Below are 15469 nucleotides of genomic sequence, written 5' to 3'. Positions count from 1 at the left end.
GAAAGAGAGATTGATCCCTAGTCGTAAGATTAAAGAGAAAAAGGATTTGTGGCCGTTTGATCTCAGAGAAAAAGAGTCCAATGATGGGAGATATCGGAAGAACTGAAAATTTGTATAAATAAAATTCATCTTAAAATCAGGTTAAGAATCGAAAACATAAACCATGGAAGCATCGAAAACAGAAACCAAAACCAAAACCATCAAAATCGTACTTGGATAAATCAATTCTTGGAAGAAGTCGGTGATAATCTGGAAGGAAGAAGGCGATGAAGAATGGAGGCGATGAAGTCGGTGATATCGATAATCTGGAAGTATGGAGGCGATGAAGATAGAAGCGTACTACAAATTAGAATTAGGTTTGTAATCAGATTGTAAAAAAGGATAGTTTTGTAATTTTATTATTTAGTCCCATGTTAGGGCATCTCCAATGGGGTGCCATGGAGAGTGTAATGGGAAGCATGACACCCCTCATGCATTGTGAAGGGTGTCATGGAGAGTGTAATGGGGATGATACGCATCATGGAGGAAAATGGGACCTTTTTTTTTTTTAATTAAATTTGTAAGGAAAATGGGGATGATATTATATATATATATATACACACTATAATATGATATTTATTAATCAATAAATTAATTTTTATTTTTATTTTTCTTAATTTATAAAAACAACATAATTAATAAAACATTCCATTAATTTCAAAATACATTACATTAATAAGATATTACATTAATTTTAAAATACATTACATAAACTACATTTATTTTCAATTTCATGCTTGTGAATAATGTTCCCAAATATGCTCCGTTTAATCATGTCGAAGTGAGTGATGCACCGATGAATCACGTAGTTCAGAGTTCATCTGAATCTGATATTGAATTTCTGCGGTAGGTCCTCGCTGCACACGTATTGGAGGATCAACATCATCATACCAATTAGAGATTGCACTTCCTTCATCCTCTACAATCATATTATGTAATATGATGCATGCATACATTATATCCTTTATATTTGTGAGTTGCCAAGATCTTGYTGGACCTCGTACAATTGCCCAACGAGATTGGAGGACACCAAAGGCTCTCTCCACATCCTTCCTTGCAGCTTCTTGCATTGTTTTGAATAGTTTTCTTTTTGGATCAGCTGGATGTGGAAAACTTTTCACGATTGTAGCCCATTCAGGATATATACCATCTGCGAGATAATATCMTTTATTGTATGGAGTACCATTCACCGTGAATATGCATTCAGGAGAATGCCCTCTCAAAACTTCATTAAATAATGGGGACTGATTTAGTACATTGATATCATTGTTGGAACCCGCAACCCCAAAATATGCATGCCATATCCAGAGGTTTTGCTATGCAACTGCTTCCAACATGATTGTCGGACACCCTTGATCACCTCGGGTAAATTGACCTTGCCATGCAACAGGGCAATTTTTCCAGGGCCAATGCATACAATCAATACTTCCTAACATGCCAGGAAAGCCATGTTTTTCTGAATGTTTTTGTAATAAATTTTGAATGTCGTTAGCATTAGGCTTTCTCAAATAATGGCTAGAATAAATCTCAATCAAACATCGACAAAATTTTTGTAAACATTCGATTGAAGTTGTTTCTCCAATTCTTAAGTATTCATCAAATTGATCAGCTGCTGTGCCATATGCCAACTGACGTATGGCAGCAGTGCATTTTTGTAGAGGGGAAAGACCTGTTTGACCTACAACATCATTTCTCTGTTGAAAATARATAGAATGGTTAGATATACCATCATTTCTCTCGTACTTTTTATTAAATGTATTTTAATTTCGTTTCATTTTCATTTTAATGTATTATTCCTTGTTTTTAGTAGATTTTTAAATTTGTTGGTAAAATTATATTTATAGATAATATATATATATATATATATGATGTGGAAATCCATTAAATTTATTGGAGTGTTATGGAGTGTGGGTATAAAATGATAGAGTTGTATGGTGAGTGGAATGCTGATGTGGCAGTCCATGACATTCTGGTAGAGTGTCATGCACTGGAAATGCCCTTAGTGGAACAAATATGTTAAAGTTTTATCTCATGGTGTTCCATCTCATTTTTATCTCATGATACATCAAACATCGGATTACTTTTTTTATCTCGTCCCGTTCCGTCCCATATCACTCAATCTACATACCAAACTCTCAAAAAAAAGAAAAAAAAGAAAAGATGGATTTGAAAAGCAATAAATGAATTTCAATTTATTAATAAATATGATTAAAGAATCTCGAAAATCGTATTGGACTTGGTTGTGTGTTCATTTGTAATAAATTCACTTCACTTTCACGCATTTGCCACCCGCTCTCTCAAATCCATTATCTTCATCTCTGTCCCTCCCTCTCTCTTTCTCTCTCTACTGTGTGTATATATAGATATGTGCAACTAAGGTGATTGATCTCTGCAGATTTTTACAAGTTTAAAAATGGGAATATTATCGTTGATATCAGGAAGGCCAGGATCCAGTGGATTCGGATCGTCCTCCACTGCAGAACACGTTTCTGCTTCGATCGATGCTTCCGATCTCACTCTTATCATTACAGGTCAGTATAAGTATACACACACATACATACATACATACATATAAATACATATACACACATGACATAACTATTTGATCATTCATCTGATGCTCATGTACGTGTATGTTTTGTTGGTGATCGATCGAAGACATGATTAGATTATATATATTTTATACTCCGATTTCGTCAAGAAATCAACAAAAATGGAGGTAGCATGCATCGTTGTATGTGTAAATCTCTCTCTCTCTCACACACACACGAAGAATTGAAGTGTGTGAGAGAGAAGATAAACTGGGATTCTGGCAAGAAGATAGAGCACGCAGTGGGGCAAGTGGGATCACCGAGTGGTTATGAATGAACTAACGGAACTTGTTGGAAATATCTTGAAAACAGATAACATGACATCTTCGTGATCCAGTAGGTGATTATTTTTGCCTAAAACAAATTAAAATTAAAAGAAAAACAGTTTTTACATATTTAAAACAAAATGACGTCATTACGAATTTAATTAGGGGTGGGCTAAATGCACCCCTATGCATTGCTTTATGCACCCCTATCCATGAATTTCTTACTCACACACATCAACATCAATACATGTTTTTTACATTCTCAATGCTTGAATGACCTGATTCTGACATAAAAGGGGTGCCATTAGCACTCCCCTTTAATTATCGTCACTTTCATTTATAGGTAGTCCAGTCGGGTTTACGATGTGAACGGTTTTTTCGCGGTCTATGCAACCGAACGTCCGGACCGCTTGTATATATAAAAATACGCTTTTTAATCCATACTAGAAGTGTACTCGTGCAATGCAGTGAGATATATCTTAATTTTAATATTTTATTTTATTCTTTATCTCAATCGATGTTATAGTATGGTCTTATGTGATTTAAAAAAAAACGATAATGTTTTTATTTTTGAATAAAATATAAATTTAAAGATATCATCAGAATTTCACAAAAATATATCGATATTAGTATCAAATTAACTATTTTAAAATTTCTTTTTTGTTGTAATTTTTAGTTTTAATTTTTTTATTATAATTTAATWTAGATACAATAACGAAGTGATTTATATTTGATTTAATAATATGATTTTTATTTATATAATTAATTTTATAAAATTTATTATGATTTTCAAATCTTATTTTGATCTCCAGAAAAACTAGATATTAATTAATAATTAACTATTAAATGATAAATTATTGAAAAATTGTTTAATTTTAACATAGAAAAACCTAGATAATAAATTAATTTGTAGATCATCAAACAATTTCTTTCAATACATTAAACTTATTGCTATCAAACACGATCTAATTAAATAATCAAGTTTTATATATGTAAGATCCTATATCGGTTGGGTTGTTTTATAAGAGAATATATATATATATATATATATATATATCTTCTTTATCAAACGTGTTTTAAAATCATGAGTCAATGTATGTAAACTATATCTGATATAGTTGGTCTGAGATGTTACTATCTCTTTTTATATAAAAAAACAAACTACTGTTGAAAGATTATGAGCTTTTATAGAAAAGAAATTGAATGAACGAAGAGTTTCCAAGTATTCAGATTTCTCATAATGAATGTTTTTATTTTCATGACAAAACAATCTTTATTTAAAGGGTTTATTATTAATGAGAATTACGATTTTTATTTCTATCTACTTTGTTATTCTTTATACAATTACCTTATAATTTTGTGTATTTGTTTTGCGTTTTAAATTTTAGGTAAAATATAGTTATGGTGGCAGATGTTTTTCTTTAAGTGCTAGATTTATGTTGTAAACATGCTTTATTTAGGGGTCGTTCACCAACTCTTACTGGGTAAGTATTGTCCAAGGAAGAGTGTTGTCCCGAGTAAGGGTTGTTTATACAGAGACAAAGTGTTTAGCAAGTACTTTTTGACAAGTGTTTACCAACAAAAAAAATTACCATTATAGCCCCTTTAAAATAAATCAGCTTCAATCATATCAAAAGAAAGGTGACCCCGTCAGTCTAAATTATCTAAACTGAAATTCAAAAATTGTTGTACTCAACTATTACATTTGTATCATACGATCATAGAATAACACTACAAAAATGCCAAACGAATTTAAAAATACGAGAAAGGGGAAAAAACCAAGAAAATCCACAAAAGCAAATTTGAAATTCAGATCATAATGATAAATTCGTAGCAAAGAATTTGAATACTTGCAACAAAATTTCACTCGAAATACATAAATATAGAGAAGAGAGTTTTTGATTCGAGCACCTTTTCGAGCGGTGAGAAAGGATGAGGGGTGAGCGACGATGGAGGAGAAGTAACTGAGTCGTAAGGGAGAAGGGAAGAGGAGCAATGGAAACGAAGACGAGTGGCTGTGATTTTGGTGAAAACCTAATCGTAAAAAGAAAGGCACGCATGGAAAAATAGATTTTGACGAGGGTAAGCATGATTTTGGAATTGACTTGGAGGCTATTTACCAAATTTTCTATTAAGTTTTGTATGGATAAATTTGTCTGTCTGGATAAATTTATGTTGATGTTTACTTTTCTATCTGAATCAACAGTCTAAATAACAAAAATGACTAATTTACCCCTGAGAATAAAACAAAATGAACAGCTGATAGAGAATATGTATGCTGCCATAGAGAATGAAATATGTTTGATTTTAACAGAGTGAATAATGGAAGGGAAGAAATCATAACCATCAATATTTGTAACAATGTATCAATTACAAAATAAAAGACAACAATCTTTGACCAAATTGACAAAACAACTTGAATATTTTTGCTGCCTTATTCATTGAAAAAATCCAGTGAATATGAAACATAAGAGCTAGAGAAACATAATAAGGTGGCTTTCATGGCTTGGCTAGGGTTTCTTTCTAGCAGCAAAGACAAGCAAACAGAAATCGAACAAACATGAAATCGATAAAAGGCAGCTAGGGTAGCAACAAACACAAACAATCAGAAGTTGAAAATCATGAAACCGATATGGAACTTGAAGTCGACTTGTCGATGGAGAAGAAGAGAGCGTCGACTGTCATGGAGAAGAAGAGAGCAATCAGGCCGATTAGGGTTCTTTGGAGGAGAAGAGGGCGTCAATTGTCGATGTAGAAGAGAGCGTCGATCGATGGAGAAGAGATTGTTGTCCGATTCTCGTCCGATTAGGGTTATTTGGATGGAGAAGAGAGCGTCGATCGGTCGATCAATGGAGAAAGAGCATCATCCGATTAGGGTGTTTTGAGGCGTGGGTCTTACATGTAAGGGTAAGGAGAGTCTTTTTCTTGGCTTAATCTGGACGACTCATGTTTTTTATCTGGGCGAATAAGCCCATTTCTGAGCGAATAAGCCCAAGGTAAACATACTATTTTGTCTGTCCGAATAAGCCAATTTATCCATTAAGCTGATTAAGCCTCAAGTAAACACACCCATGGTAAATTTTCAGTTAGCATTTTGGTCAGATTTTAATTTGGTAAACATGCTAACTGAGTCGGCTTAGTCAACAGCCCCCAAGTCTTTCCACTAAGCTATTAAATCAATAATAATTTTTATTTATTTAGGCATTGTTTGGCAAACGTAAGTTAGCTTATTGATAAGCTACTTGAAGCAGCTCATGAGGAGTTTCTTGTCACTTTTTTCCAATTATTTATCTCATTAACATTAATTGTTATTTACTAGTATAATTATAAATAAATATTAGTTATTATAAAATAAAAAGATTATTAAGATTAATTATAAATTATTAAGATTATAAATGAATTAATAGTAATTAATATTAGTTGAAAATCTTTAATTAATTTGAATTGTACACTATACTTTAATATTAATTAGTTAGAATTATTTTTATTTTATTATTTAATTATTATCAATATATTTAATTATCAAAAAAACAACTATAACAATTTTAATAATGTTTATGTAACTTACATAAAAATTAAAGTTACACTTGTTTCGTCTCATAGATAATAAAATGGTAAGTAAATGATTTTAGTAAATACTTCATTTAATTAGTGATTATAGTTTTCAAAAAATTATTAATTAATTAGGATAATGATTATTTAAAATCATAAATTAATGTAGATTTTTTTTTATAAAATTTGTTTTAACAACTCCAAAATTTATAATCTATATAAGAATCATTTTAAATTTCTTTTAATTAACATATTATATAATTTTAATTTTTCTTCACAATCTTGTTTGTGTCAATATATTATAATATTAGATATATGTTTTAATTATATTATAAAATATTATAATTGACTAATTTTTCAAGATGTCATTTCTGATCATTTTACAAAATATATTATCAAAGACAGGTTCATTCTTTAGTTTAAGGTGCAACATAAATAAAACATGAACGAAGTCAATGTTTTTATTATATTGATGATATTTGGTTAATGCTAATAAATGTACATATTATTATTGTTTAATACACTTGATGGTCCATAAGAATTGACTCTAGTAATTCCTAAATAAATTTTTATAGTAAATTTAAAGTTTTAGGTTAAATGGACTGTCATCGAAGTGTATTAAAATGCTGATAGTCTATTAAATTTTTGAAATTCAAAATATAATGATAATAATTAATAGTACAACTTTTATAATTATATGTAATATATTAATTCTTATAAAAATAAAAATAAAAGACTAAATGTTCTTTGGTTTAGCGGTATCTGAGTCTCTTGCCTTTTAGGAAGTCAGAGGTTCAAACCTCACCAATGATGAAGATGATGTGTGTATTTATTGATTGCATTTGTCATATATAAAATATATTATATATTTAAAAAAAATAAAGAATATTGGATTATTTTAACCACCTGAGGGAACCTTTCTTTAGCAACATTAAATGATTATACATTTTGATATAACATGTTTTGGCATGCTGCTTGATACATCCATTTTGTCAACAAATATTGTTTCCCCTATTTAATAGTTTTCACCCTCTGATTACTAATATGCCTATTTATTAATATGGGATTTCTTTTTTTTAAGCACTTTTTAATTTATGAAATTAGCGAGATTTAATATAAAAATAATAAAAATTCTGTTAAAAATAGAATAATATTAATTAAAAAAATCCTTTCTCCTTTATCCGTAAAATATATATGTACATATATATACACATAATTGAATGTGGATACGAGGTGAACAAATTGTGAACCATTTTTATAAATTATGAATACACTTAGAATCTACAGTATCTATGTTAACATATTTGTGAGCAATACATAAAACAACAAAACTAAATATAAACTAACCACTTGTGAGCACTATGTGAATCTTGTGAATGTCCTAGTAAAAATTTCAAAAAGTTATTTGCATTATGTTCATAAGGTGTGCGCATAATTGTGCGCGTGTGTGCACGTATGTTATGGAGAGAGGAGAAAGAGAATATATATATATATATATATATATGTATGTGTGTGTGTGTGTGCGTGTGTGTGTGCGTGTGTGTGTGTGTGTGTGTGTAAGGTTGAGTTCCGATGAGAATGACAGTTAAGCTGAGAAACGTAAGAAGGGATCTTGACCCTTGAATGCACATTAGAATGAGATGCACCAGATCAATTCCCATGAAAAGCACAATTCACACAATCATTCGCCTGTATAAGGCGTTATGTTGAGAAGAAGAGTTAAAGTGAAAAGCATAAGAAGAAATCTCCACCATCGGATGAACATTAGAATGAGATGCATCGAGATATATCAGATCAATCCTCGTATCAAGTGTGATTCATGAATGTGTTTGAGATTAAATGTGATCAATGGGTCTAGATCTCTTCTTATGCTTCTTATTTTAACTCTCACTCTCACACAATCTTTCGTCATTTGAGAACTCTAAAATATGTGAGATCTGTGAGATCCATGCTAAGCCATTAATTTAAGATAACTAATGATATTAATTAATGAGATAATAATGGAGATAATTATCGTTAATATCTCAAACACTATAACACTTGTTGAGAAGTTATTTGAGTAATTTGATTAAATGAAATCTAAACAAATGTTATTATCAATAAATATGAGATTATAAGTATGTTTGATTAAATTAATACTGTTCAATTTTAGAAAACATGAAAGTATAGTAACATGTTTGGTACTTTGGTTGCCTAAAATAGAAAGCATGTCAATAAATGTGATAACAATAACTAGACACACACATCATCATTACTTGATGATGTTTGTTGAATTTGTATCTTTCTAATTTATGATTTATGATTTTTATTTTTATAGGTTATAATTTATCGTTATTTTCATTTTTATAATTTATAATTTTTTTATTGTCTTCGTCCTTGTAATTTACAATTAACAATTCATCATTGATTTCGTCCCTTATACTTAAAAATAGAAGTTAGTCTTTAAAAAAAATAACAATAAATTACAAAACCATATGAAAACAGTAATTTCAAGATCATAAAGATAACAATTGCAACTTTTAACAAACCATATGAATCAAAAACATAATATATTCTTATAATTTTAAAAGAACATTTCTTGATACCCTTTATTACATTTTACATAAATAGTAAAAATTTAACAACCATAACAATAATTAACATAAAAAATGATAAAATAAAGTCACGAATTCGATCATGGAAATTAGGCGCTTATGTAAAAGTGTTATATGTATGGAAGTCAAATAAAACCGTCTTAGTAATTAGAAACCGTAAAAATCAGTTTGTATGTAATGTTTCATAGATAAAACAACATATACGAATATGTAGTGTCGATACAACGTTGTTTCATAGATGAAACGTCAAAGAAAATTTTGTATGTGGGAAAAAGCACAAAAACACATTTATACATGAAATTTGCATTCATACTCACACACAAAGACAAACATGTTAAACTATGACTCATAGCTTAAAAATCAGACTCATTGAATGATTTTGGTGATTTTACAGGTTTAGTTTTTGCATATATTGTTTCACCTATATAGCAATACATGAAATTGTTTTTACAATTTCTAACTTTTTATGGGTTTCCATATGTTTTGTGGTCTATATGCATATACATACATCCATAGATATCTATATATAATTGTATATATACTAATTCTGTATCCATATGATGCATCATGATGATAAAATTTTATTATAAATCGAGAATGGAAATTGGTAAAATTCATCATTAAAAAATCAGAAATTCACGTTTAAATATGAATATATATATATATATATATATATATATATGTTAATTCATTTTGGTTTTTTTTTTTTTTTGAGACATTTTGCTCTATCAACTCACCCCCTTAATTATACCTGCACCCAATAAAGATTTAGGTCACATTTCTACACTCTATATAACAAGAGAAGGAAAAATATTTAAAGTGCATTTGATTGGGGTTTTGAAACCAAAGTCTTAGACCTGCATTAAACCCGTTCCAAATTTTGTTGCTCCACCTATGTGGGACATGCTATTAGCCAGAATTCCTGTATTATTAATTTGACTTAGGACCGTTTACCAAACATTTACTCGATAAGCGCTTACCGGTAAAATTCAACACTATCACTTTCTTACCTGGTGAGATTTTAGTCCACCAAAACGGCATTGGATACAACAATTTACCTAGTAAGTGCTAACCGTGGTAAGAATCATCGTCCTCACTTACCGGATAAGACTCTCGGTCCTTGTCTCGCTCTTACTGGGTAAGATTCTTGATCCTTGTCATATTCATCCGGTAAGATAATGTGACTTAATAAGCACTTACTCGGGTAAGTGTTTGGTAAACAACCCTTTACTGTTTTATAGATGTATAAAAAGTTGTACCTACAAGATCTATAAGATTGTATAGATATACACAACATATTTATACAACTACAAGTAACAAACCAAAATGCAAAGATCAGCTTTCCAATCAAGCATTGCAATTTTAATTTGGATGATGTGATTTGAGATCAAAAGATATTTAAAAACATGAAGAAATTGAATAAGGGTTATGTGGTTGTGCATGCAGGAGGAGCAAGTGGAATTGGGTTAGAAACAGCAAGGGTATTAGCATTGAGGGGTGCTCATGTGATTATAGCAGCAAGAAACATGAAGGCTGCAAATGAAGCCAAACAACTCATGCTTACACAGAATGAGAATGCTAAGATTGATGTTCTTGAGCTTGATCTTTCATCTCTCAACTCAATTAAGGCCTTTGCTGATAGCTTCAAAGCTCTTAATCTTCCCCTAAACCTCTTGATGTAAGTCATCTATTTGCCATCATCGTTCCAGCCAATTAGTGTAACATTATAACTACTCATTGTAGTCGTTGCAATCTTTCATGGGTCCATGCCAGAATCTTTCTTGCTGTATCGCGTCATCATCTTGGTCATATGGATCTCTCATTCACTCACCCGTGTGAGAGAACCACTAGCATCCCATGTTAACCATGATGCTGTGATTTTTTTTAAAGATCATGTTTGACAGCCATAAGCTGACTTATTTTGAGAGCTTATTGAGAAAATCCTTCTTGGTAAGCCATAAACAAGCCCTTTGAAAAACTAATTCAACTAGGGTTTCAACAAGCTCCATGTTTTTTTTTTTCATTTTCTATTGTGTCCAATTATTCCATTTATAATTTACATAAATGACCAAAAATCCTATCTTTGTAGATAAATTTACATCGTCATCTAGTTTATTAGTTACCTTATTAGCCAACTGCTAGCTTATAAGCTCGTTTGCTGAACATAATCTAAGTGAGTGTGGAATTCGAAGTCCAGAATTTTGAGTTATCCTAAGCTAAGTTGCAATATCCCAATTGGTATAATGATATAATACAACCGTTGCAAAAAATGCATGATGTCTAACCGAAGAAACCTCCAAATTTGCAGAAACAATGCCGGTGTAATGTTCTGCCCTTTCCAACTCTCACAAGATGGGATAGAGATGCAATTCGCGACAAATCATCTAGGTAGGTCACGCTCTAATATCACAGCCTAATCCTTTCGAAGCCAATCTACTCTTATATGAGAGTCAAAGGTTTCAGCTGGAACTAGTGTAGCATTTGTTTATCTTGATCACCATTACTGAGTCAATTACTAAAAGTTAGTTTCTAACATTCTCAGGTCACTTTTACTTGACAAATCTGCTACTAGACAAGATGAAGGAAACTGCTACAGATACTGGAATTGAGGGTAGAATTGTAAACTTGTCATCTGTAGCACATCTCTACACTTATGAATACGGGATCGGATTTGATAAAATCAATGATAAAGATGGGTAAATCTGTCGATAATTTTTATTAATGTCACAATACCCGTAATATGCTGCATAACTACACTTAATCCTAAGATTTTTCCTAAACCAGTTACTCAGACAAAAAGGCATATGGCCAGTCCAAGTTAGCGAACATATTGCATGCAAATGAGCTCTCTCGACGCTTAAAGGTATTAATTTGTTTTCCGGGTGTCAACGATATCAATCCAAGCTCATATTCGTTTAAAATTGAAATGCAGGAAGAAGGGGCAAATATTACAGTGAACTCGGTACACCCAGGGTTAATAATGACGGATCTCATGAGGCATTCTTTCCAGCTTATGAGTAAGTGTATCCATCCTCATATTCTAGTTCTAAGTGATGAGAAGAAAATGATTGATTTCCATTACATAACAAGTAAATCATCGATGTTGTAAAAAGGGAATAAAGACAATTTTGGCATGTTTACTCCGCATAGAATAAACTTCAATGGTTAAAATAGTGTAGAAGTAGATTATACCGAATGCATCTATTTTACTATGAACTTTAGACCACGAACCAAGTGAGATGGGGATTCTCTCACACACCAAATAGGTGTGTTTGTGTGCGAGAGATAGAGAGTTTGTCCATCGTTTGCATTATATCTAATTGGTTTATTGTAACTAGAGATGCCCAAAAAAGCCCAAGTCCGATCAGACCCGGCTTAAAGAAATCCAGAAAAGCCCGAAAAAGCCTGGTCTGAAAAGGGTCTATTGGGTTCATTTTCACACCTCCAGCCATGGATTTTTTTGACTTACTGAAACCGGGCTTGAAAGTCCGAGCCTTGTGCTTCTCTAATTGTAACACATGATGTGATATGTAAGTCTACTAGAAGAAAGGCTTGTCAAGTTTTGTCTATGCTTTTTGACAGGATTTCTGAAGCTGTTTACTTATCTCCTATGGAAAAATGTCCAACAGGTACTCTTCCACCTGAAATATTAATCATTTTCTTTTCTGTTTTGGGTTTATTATTGCAATCTTTATTAGATATGTTGTTATGTAAATCATTTATATAGGGTGCAGCAACAACATGCTATGTGGCATTGCACCCAAAGCTGAAAGGGGTGAGTGGGAAATACTTTGTGGACTGCAATGAATATCCAGCAAGCAACTTTGCAACTGATCCTGAGTTGGCCAAGAAGCTCTGGGATTACAGCAACAACCTGGTCAACTCTCTTCAGCACTCTTAATTTCCCTTTTAAAACTTTTTTCTTGTAATGCACACATGTACTTCATAAATTCTTACGGTTCGGTTTTATGTTTTACTTTAAATTTATTTTAGTTGTCAACCTGTCTCAAATCAAAGGGCCATAGACAAATGACGTTACCATCTTGTTAAATATACTCGTGTTATATCCTGGTACTGAACTTGTTCGTTGAGGTCAGTCCAGTTTTCGGTTCCATTTTTTTCTCGGTTTTGGCTGTCTGGTCATTAGGATTGCGATGCAATATACAATTATGAATCTCCTGATCTTTAAGTTCCATAAGAAAGTCTGAATTGCTTGAACATTTGTATTTAAAACACTCGGTGACGTCATAGATCAGGGAAAGACAATGAAAAGGTTGAAATATAACTGCTTAAAGTTGAATAAACAGTTGCTACAACGGAACAGAAAGATGAATAACAACAAATGAGAAGAAGAAAAGGAATGAGCACCCGGTTTTTAATTGACAGCGATGTATCACGGGCGATTAGAGGAGAATACCTTCTCTACTTTCAGCACGAGAAATAAAAAGCAAGCTAATGACAAGAGGAGTGCAGCAAGCATTACGAATAACATGGCTTGCAGTGAGATGTTTGGACTCAGGAAGAATACAACTGCAATCGAAGCACTCTGCCAGAGCTTGAGTTGTGCAAAAGTTCCTTCCTGTTCATGGTCACAATGAAATAGGTGTTAGGATCGACAATAACACAGAAATTATCTGGTTACAAGGAACTAAGGGGTCGTTTACTAAACACTTACTTGGTAAGTGCTTAATGCATAAATTTCCTCATCGAATGAACATGAGAAGGGCCAAGAATCTTACCGGGTAAGAGCGATGAGAAAGATGGAGAGTCTTACCCGGTAAGTGAGGATGACGACTCTTACCCAGGTAAGCCTTACCCAGTAAATTGTTGCATTTGATATGTTTTGATGTACTAAAATCTTACACATCAAAATAAATTATAATGTTGACTCATATTGGTAAGCACTTACTGAGTAAGCATTTGGGTAAACGGCCCCTAAGGATGCAAAATATAGTATCAAACCAAACAAATCCAATATATCCCACCCGGAGGTAGGGTCAGACAGTACAACGTAAGCAGACTTTTCTTCTGTCACAAGAGACAGACAGACCATTTCTGGGAAGACCGCCAGCTTGCAAAAAAAGTTTTGTAAAACATTTAGAAAGACAACTATAAGCCACAGATTCGCGAAAAAAGTACGGGTTTTTTTGGAAGGATATCAAATACAGCATTTACAGTTATGGTCGAGACTATTATTATGTAGTGAGTTTTCCATAGTACAACTATTATTGTGTGTGTGTGTGTGTTTATTGGTCCTAAAAGAACAAGTAAGGTGTGTTCTTTGTCTTCATACAGATTAACTGCATAATTAGACAGCAGTAAATACTAGTGCAAAATCCAAACAATATTGCTAGTATCAGGGGTGTTTTTGGCAATAGAAAACAGCTAAATGAACATATGAGTGCTTCGAGAGGAAGGTTATTACCATGTCATGCTTGAAAAGCATCGCCAGCAAAGCATTAAGCTGTGTCATGAGCACCCCATCGCCAATTCCCCATATCGCTGCAATGAGAAGTGGGTAAACTAAACCAAGAACACCAGTAGATGCGCTGCAAAAGAGATGGAGAATGATGGGAGGATCAGAAAAGGGAAGAAATATAGAGATCCAAAAACTACATCTGCACAATTTTAAAAGGGGAATTACCTGTAACTTAGCAGCCAAATCAATATACCACCCTGAAGAATGGCTCCACCAGAAACAATCAAAGTGATAGATGTGAGACCTGAAGTAAACCGACCAGCAGCTAGAGAACACTGATACAAGTTTCAAATGTAGACCATGAGTAAACTAAAACAGAAGCTCAAAATTACAGAACTACAAAATTAGCGCCTACAGAAAGGGATTTAGTTCCCTTGAAGAAAGTACAAATGAGAACCATAAATATTTGGAGAACCGGGGAACCGACTATTTCATGTATTATTCATGATGTATAAACCTTAATAATCATGCATTTTCATAATTCATCGATATCATGCTCTTTTTATCATGAATATATATATATATATATATATATATATATATATATATATATAGGGAAGGGTTCAAACGAGAACCCCTGTGATTTACGAAAACGCGAGAACAACTCAGTAACCACATATTGTGATAAAAAATAAAATTAAAAGATTTTTAAAATTAAAATTAAAATTAAAATTTAAAAAGATTCAAAAAATTTAAAATTAAAAGGGTAATAATGGAAATGATATATTATCTAGAAAACGGTCAGAATCTTTTAAACTTATCATTAAACACAATCAAAATCTTTTAAACCTATCATTATCATCTACAAAACGGTTACGATTACAAGCAACCCTAATCATGTGATATGTGTGTGATAATCATGTGATAGGGGTGTGATAATCACCATTATACATCACTTGGATTATCGTTTTGGTTGATAAGTTAAATTTTTGGTGTAATCATGTGATA

The 15469-nt window shown here is 32.1% G+C and overlaps 2 protein-coding genes across 2 annotated transcripts in view; one reads left to right on the top strand and one right to left on the bottom strand.

Annotated features, from left to right (window-relative positions):
* The first annotated feature begins 2327 nt into the window (after positions 1–2327).
* LOC112507512 (short-chain dehydrogenase TIC 32, chloroplastic-like) lies at positions 2328–13162 on the top strand. Its single transcript, XM_025112139.1, has 8 exons — positions 2328–2570; positions 10489–10720; positions 11351–11430; positions 11585–11738; positions 11827–11905; positions 11975–12059; positions 12625–12671; positions 12770–13162. Exons 1-8 carry the CDS (start codon positions 2453–2455, stop codon positions 12941–12943), a joined length of 969 nt encoding a protein of 322 aa, XP_024967907.1. The 5' UTR covers positions 2328–2452; the 3' UTR covers positions 12944–13162.
* A 91-nt stretch (positions 13163–13253) lies between these two features.
* LOC112507504 (UNC93-like protein 3) overlaps positions 13254–15469 on the bottom strand; it is a 7491-nt gene continuing 5275 nt past the window's right edge. Inside the window, exons 8-10 of the mRNA XM_025112126.1 lie at positions 14687–14796; positions 14468–14591; positions 13254–13621 (exon numbers count right to left, since the gene is read on the bottom strand). Coding sequence (XP_024967894.1) covers positions 13436–13621; positions 14468–14591; positions 14687–14796 — 420 coding nt within the window. The 3' untranslated portion in view covers positions 13254–13435. The remainder of the gene's footprint in view (positions 13622–14467; positions 14592–14686; positions 14797–15469) is intronic.

The sequence above is a fragment of the Cynara cardunculus genome, assembly GCF_001531365.2.
Source record: "Cynara cardunculus var. scolymus isolate 2C chromosome LG 1, CcrdV1, whole genome shotgun sequence".
In the NCBI taxonomy this organism is placed as follows: domain Eukaryota; kingdom Viridiplantae; phylum Streptophyta; class Magnoliopsida; order Asterales; family Asteraceae; genus Cynara; species Cynara cardunculus.
This window is presented reverse-complemented; position numbering and strand designations above follow the sequence as displayed.

What these genes read in the sequence shown, in the direction of transcription:
- LOC112507512 (XM_025112139.1), top strand. Translation starts at nt 2,453, where the DNA reads ATGGGAATATTATCGTTGATATCAGGAAGGCCAGGATCCAGTGGATTC. An exon ending in TCTCACTCTTATCATTACAG is followed by an intron (nt 2,571 to 10,488) that starts GTCAGTATAAGT and finishes TTGTGCATGCAG; the next exon opens with GAGGAGCAAGTGGAATTGGG. An exon ending in AGCTCTCTCGACGCTTAAAG is followed by an intron (nt 11,906 to 11,974) that starts GTATTAATTTGT and finishes ATTGAAATGCAG; the next exon opens with GAAGAAGGGGCAAATATTAC.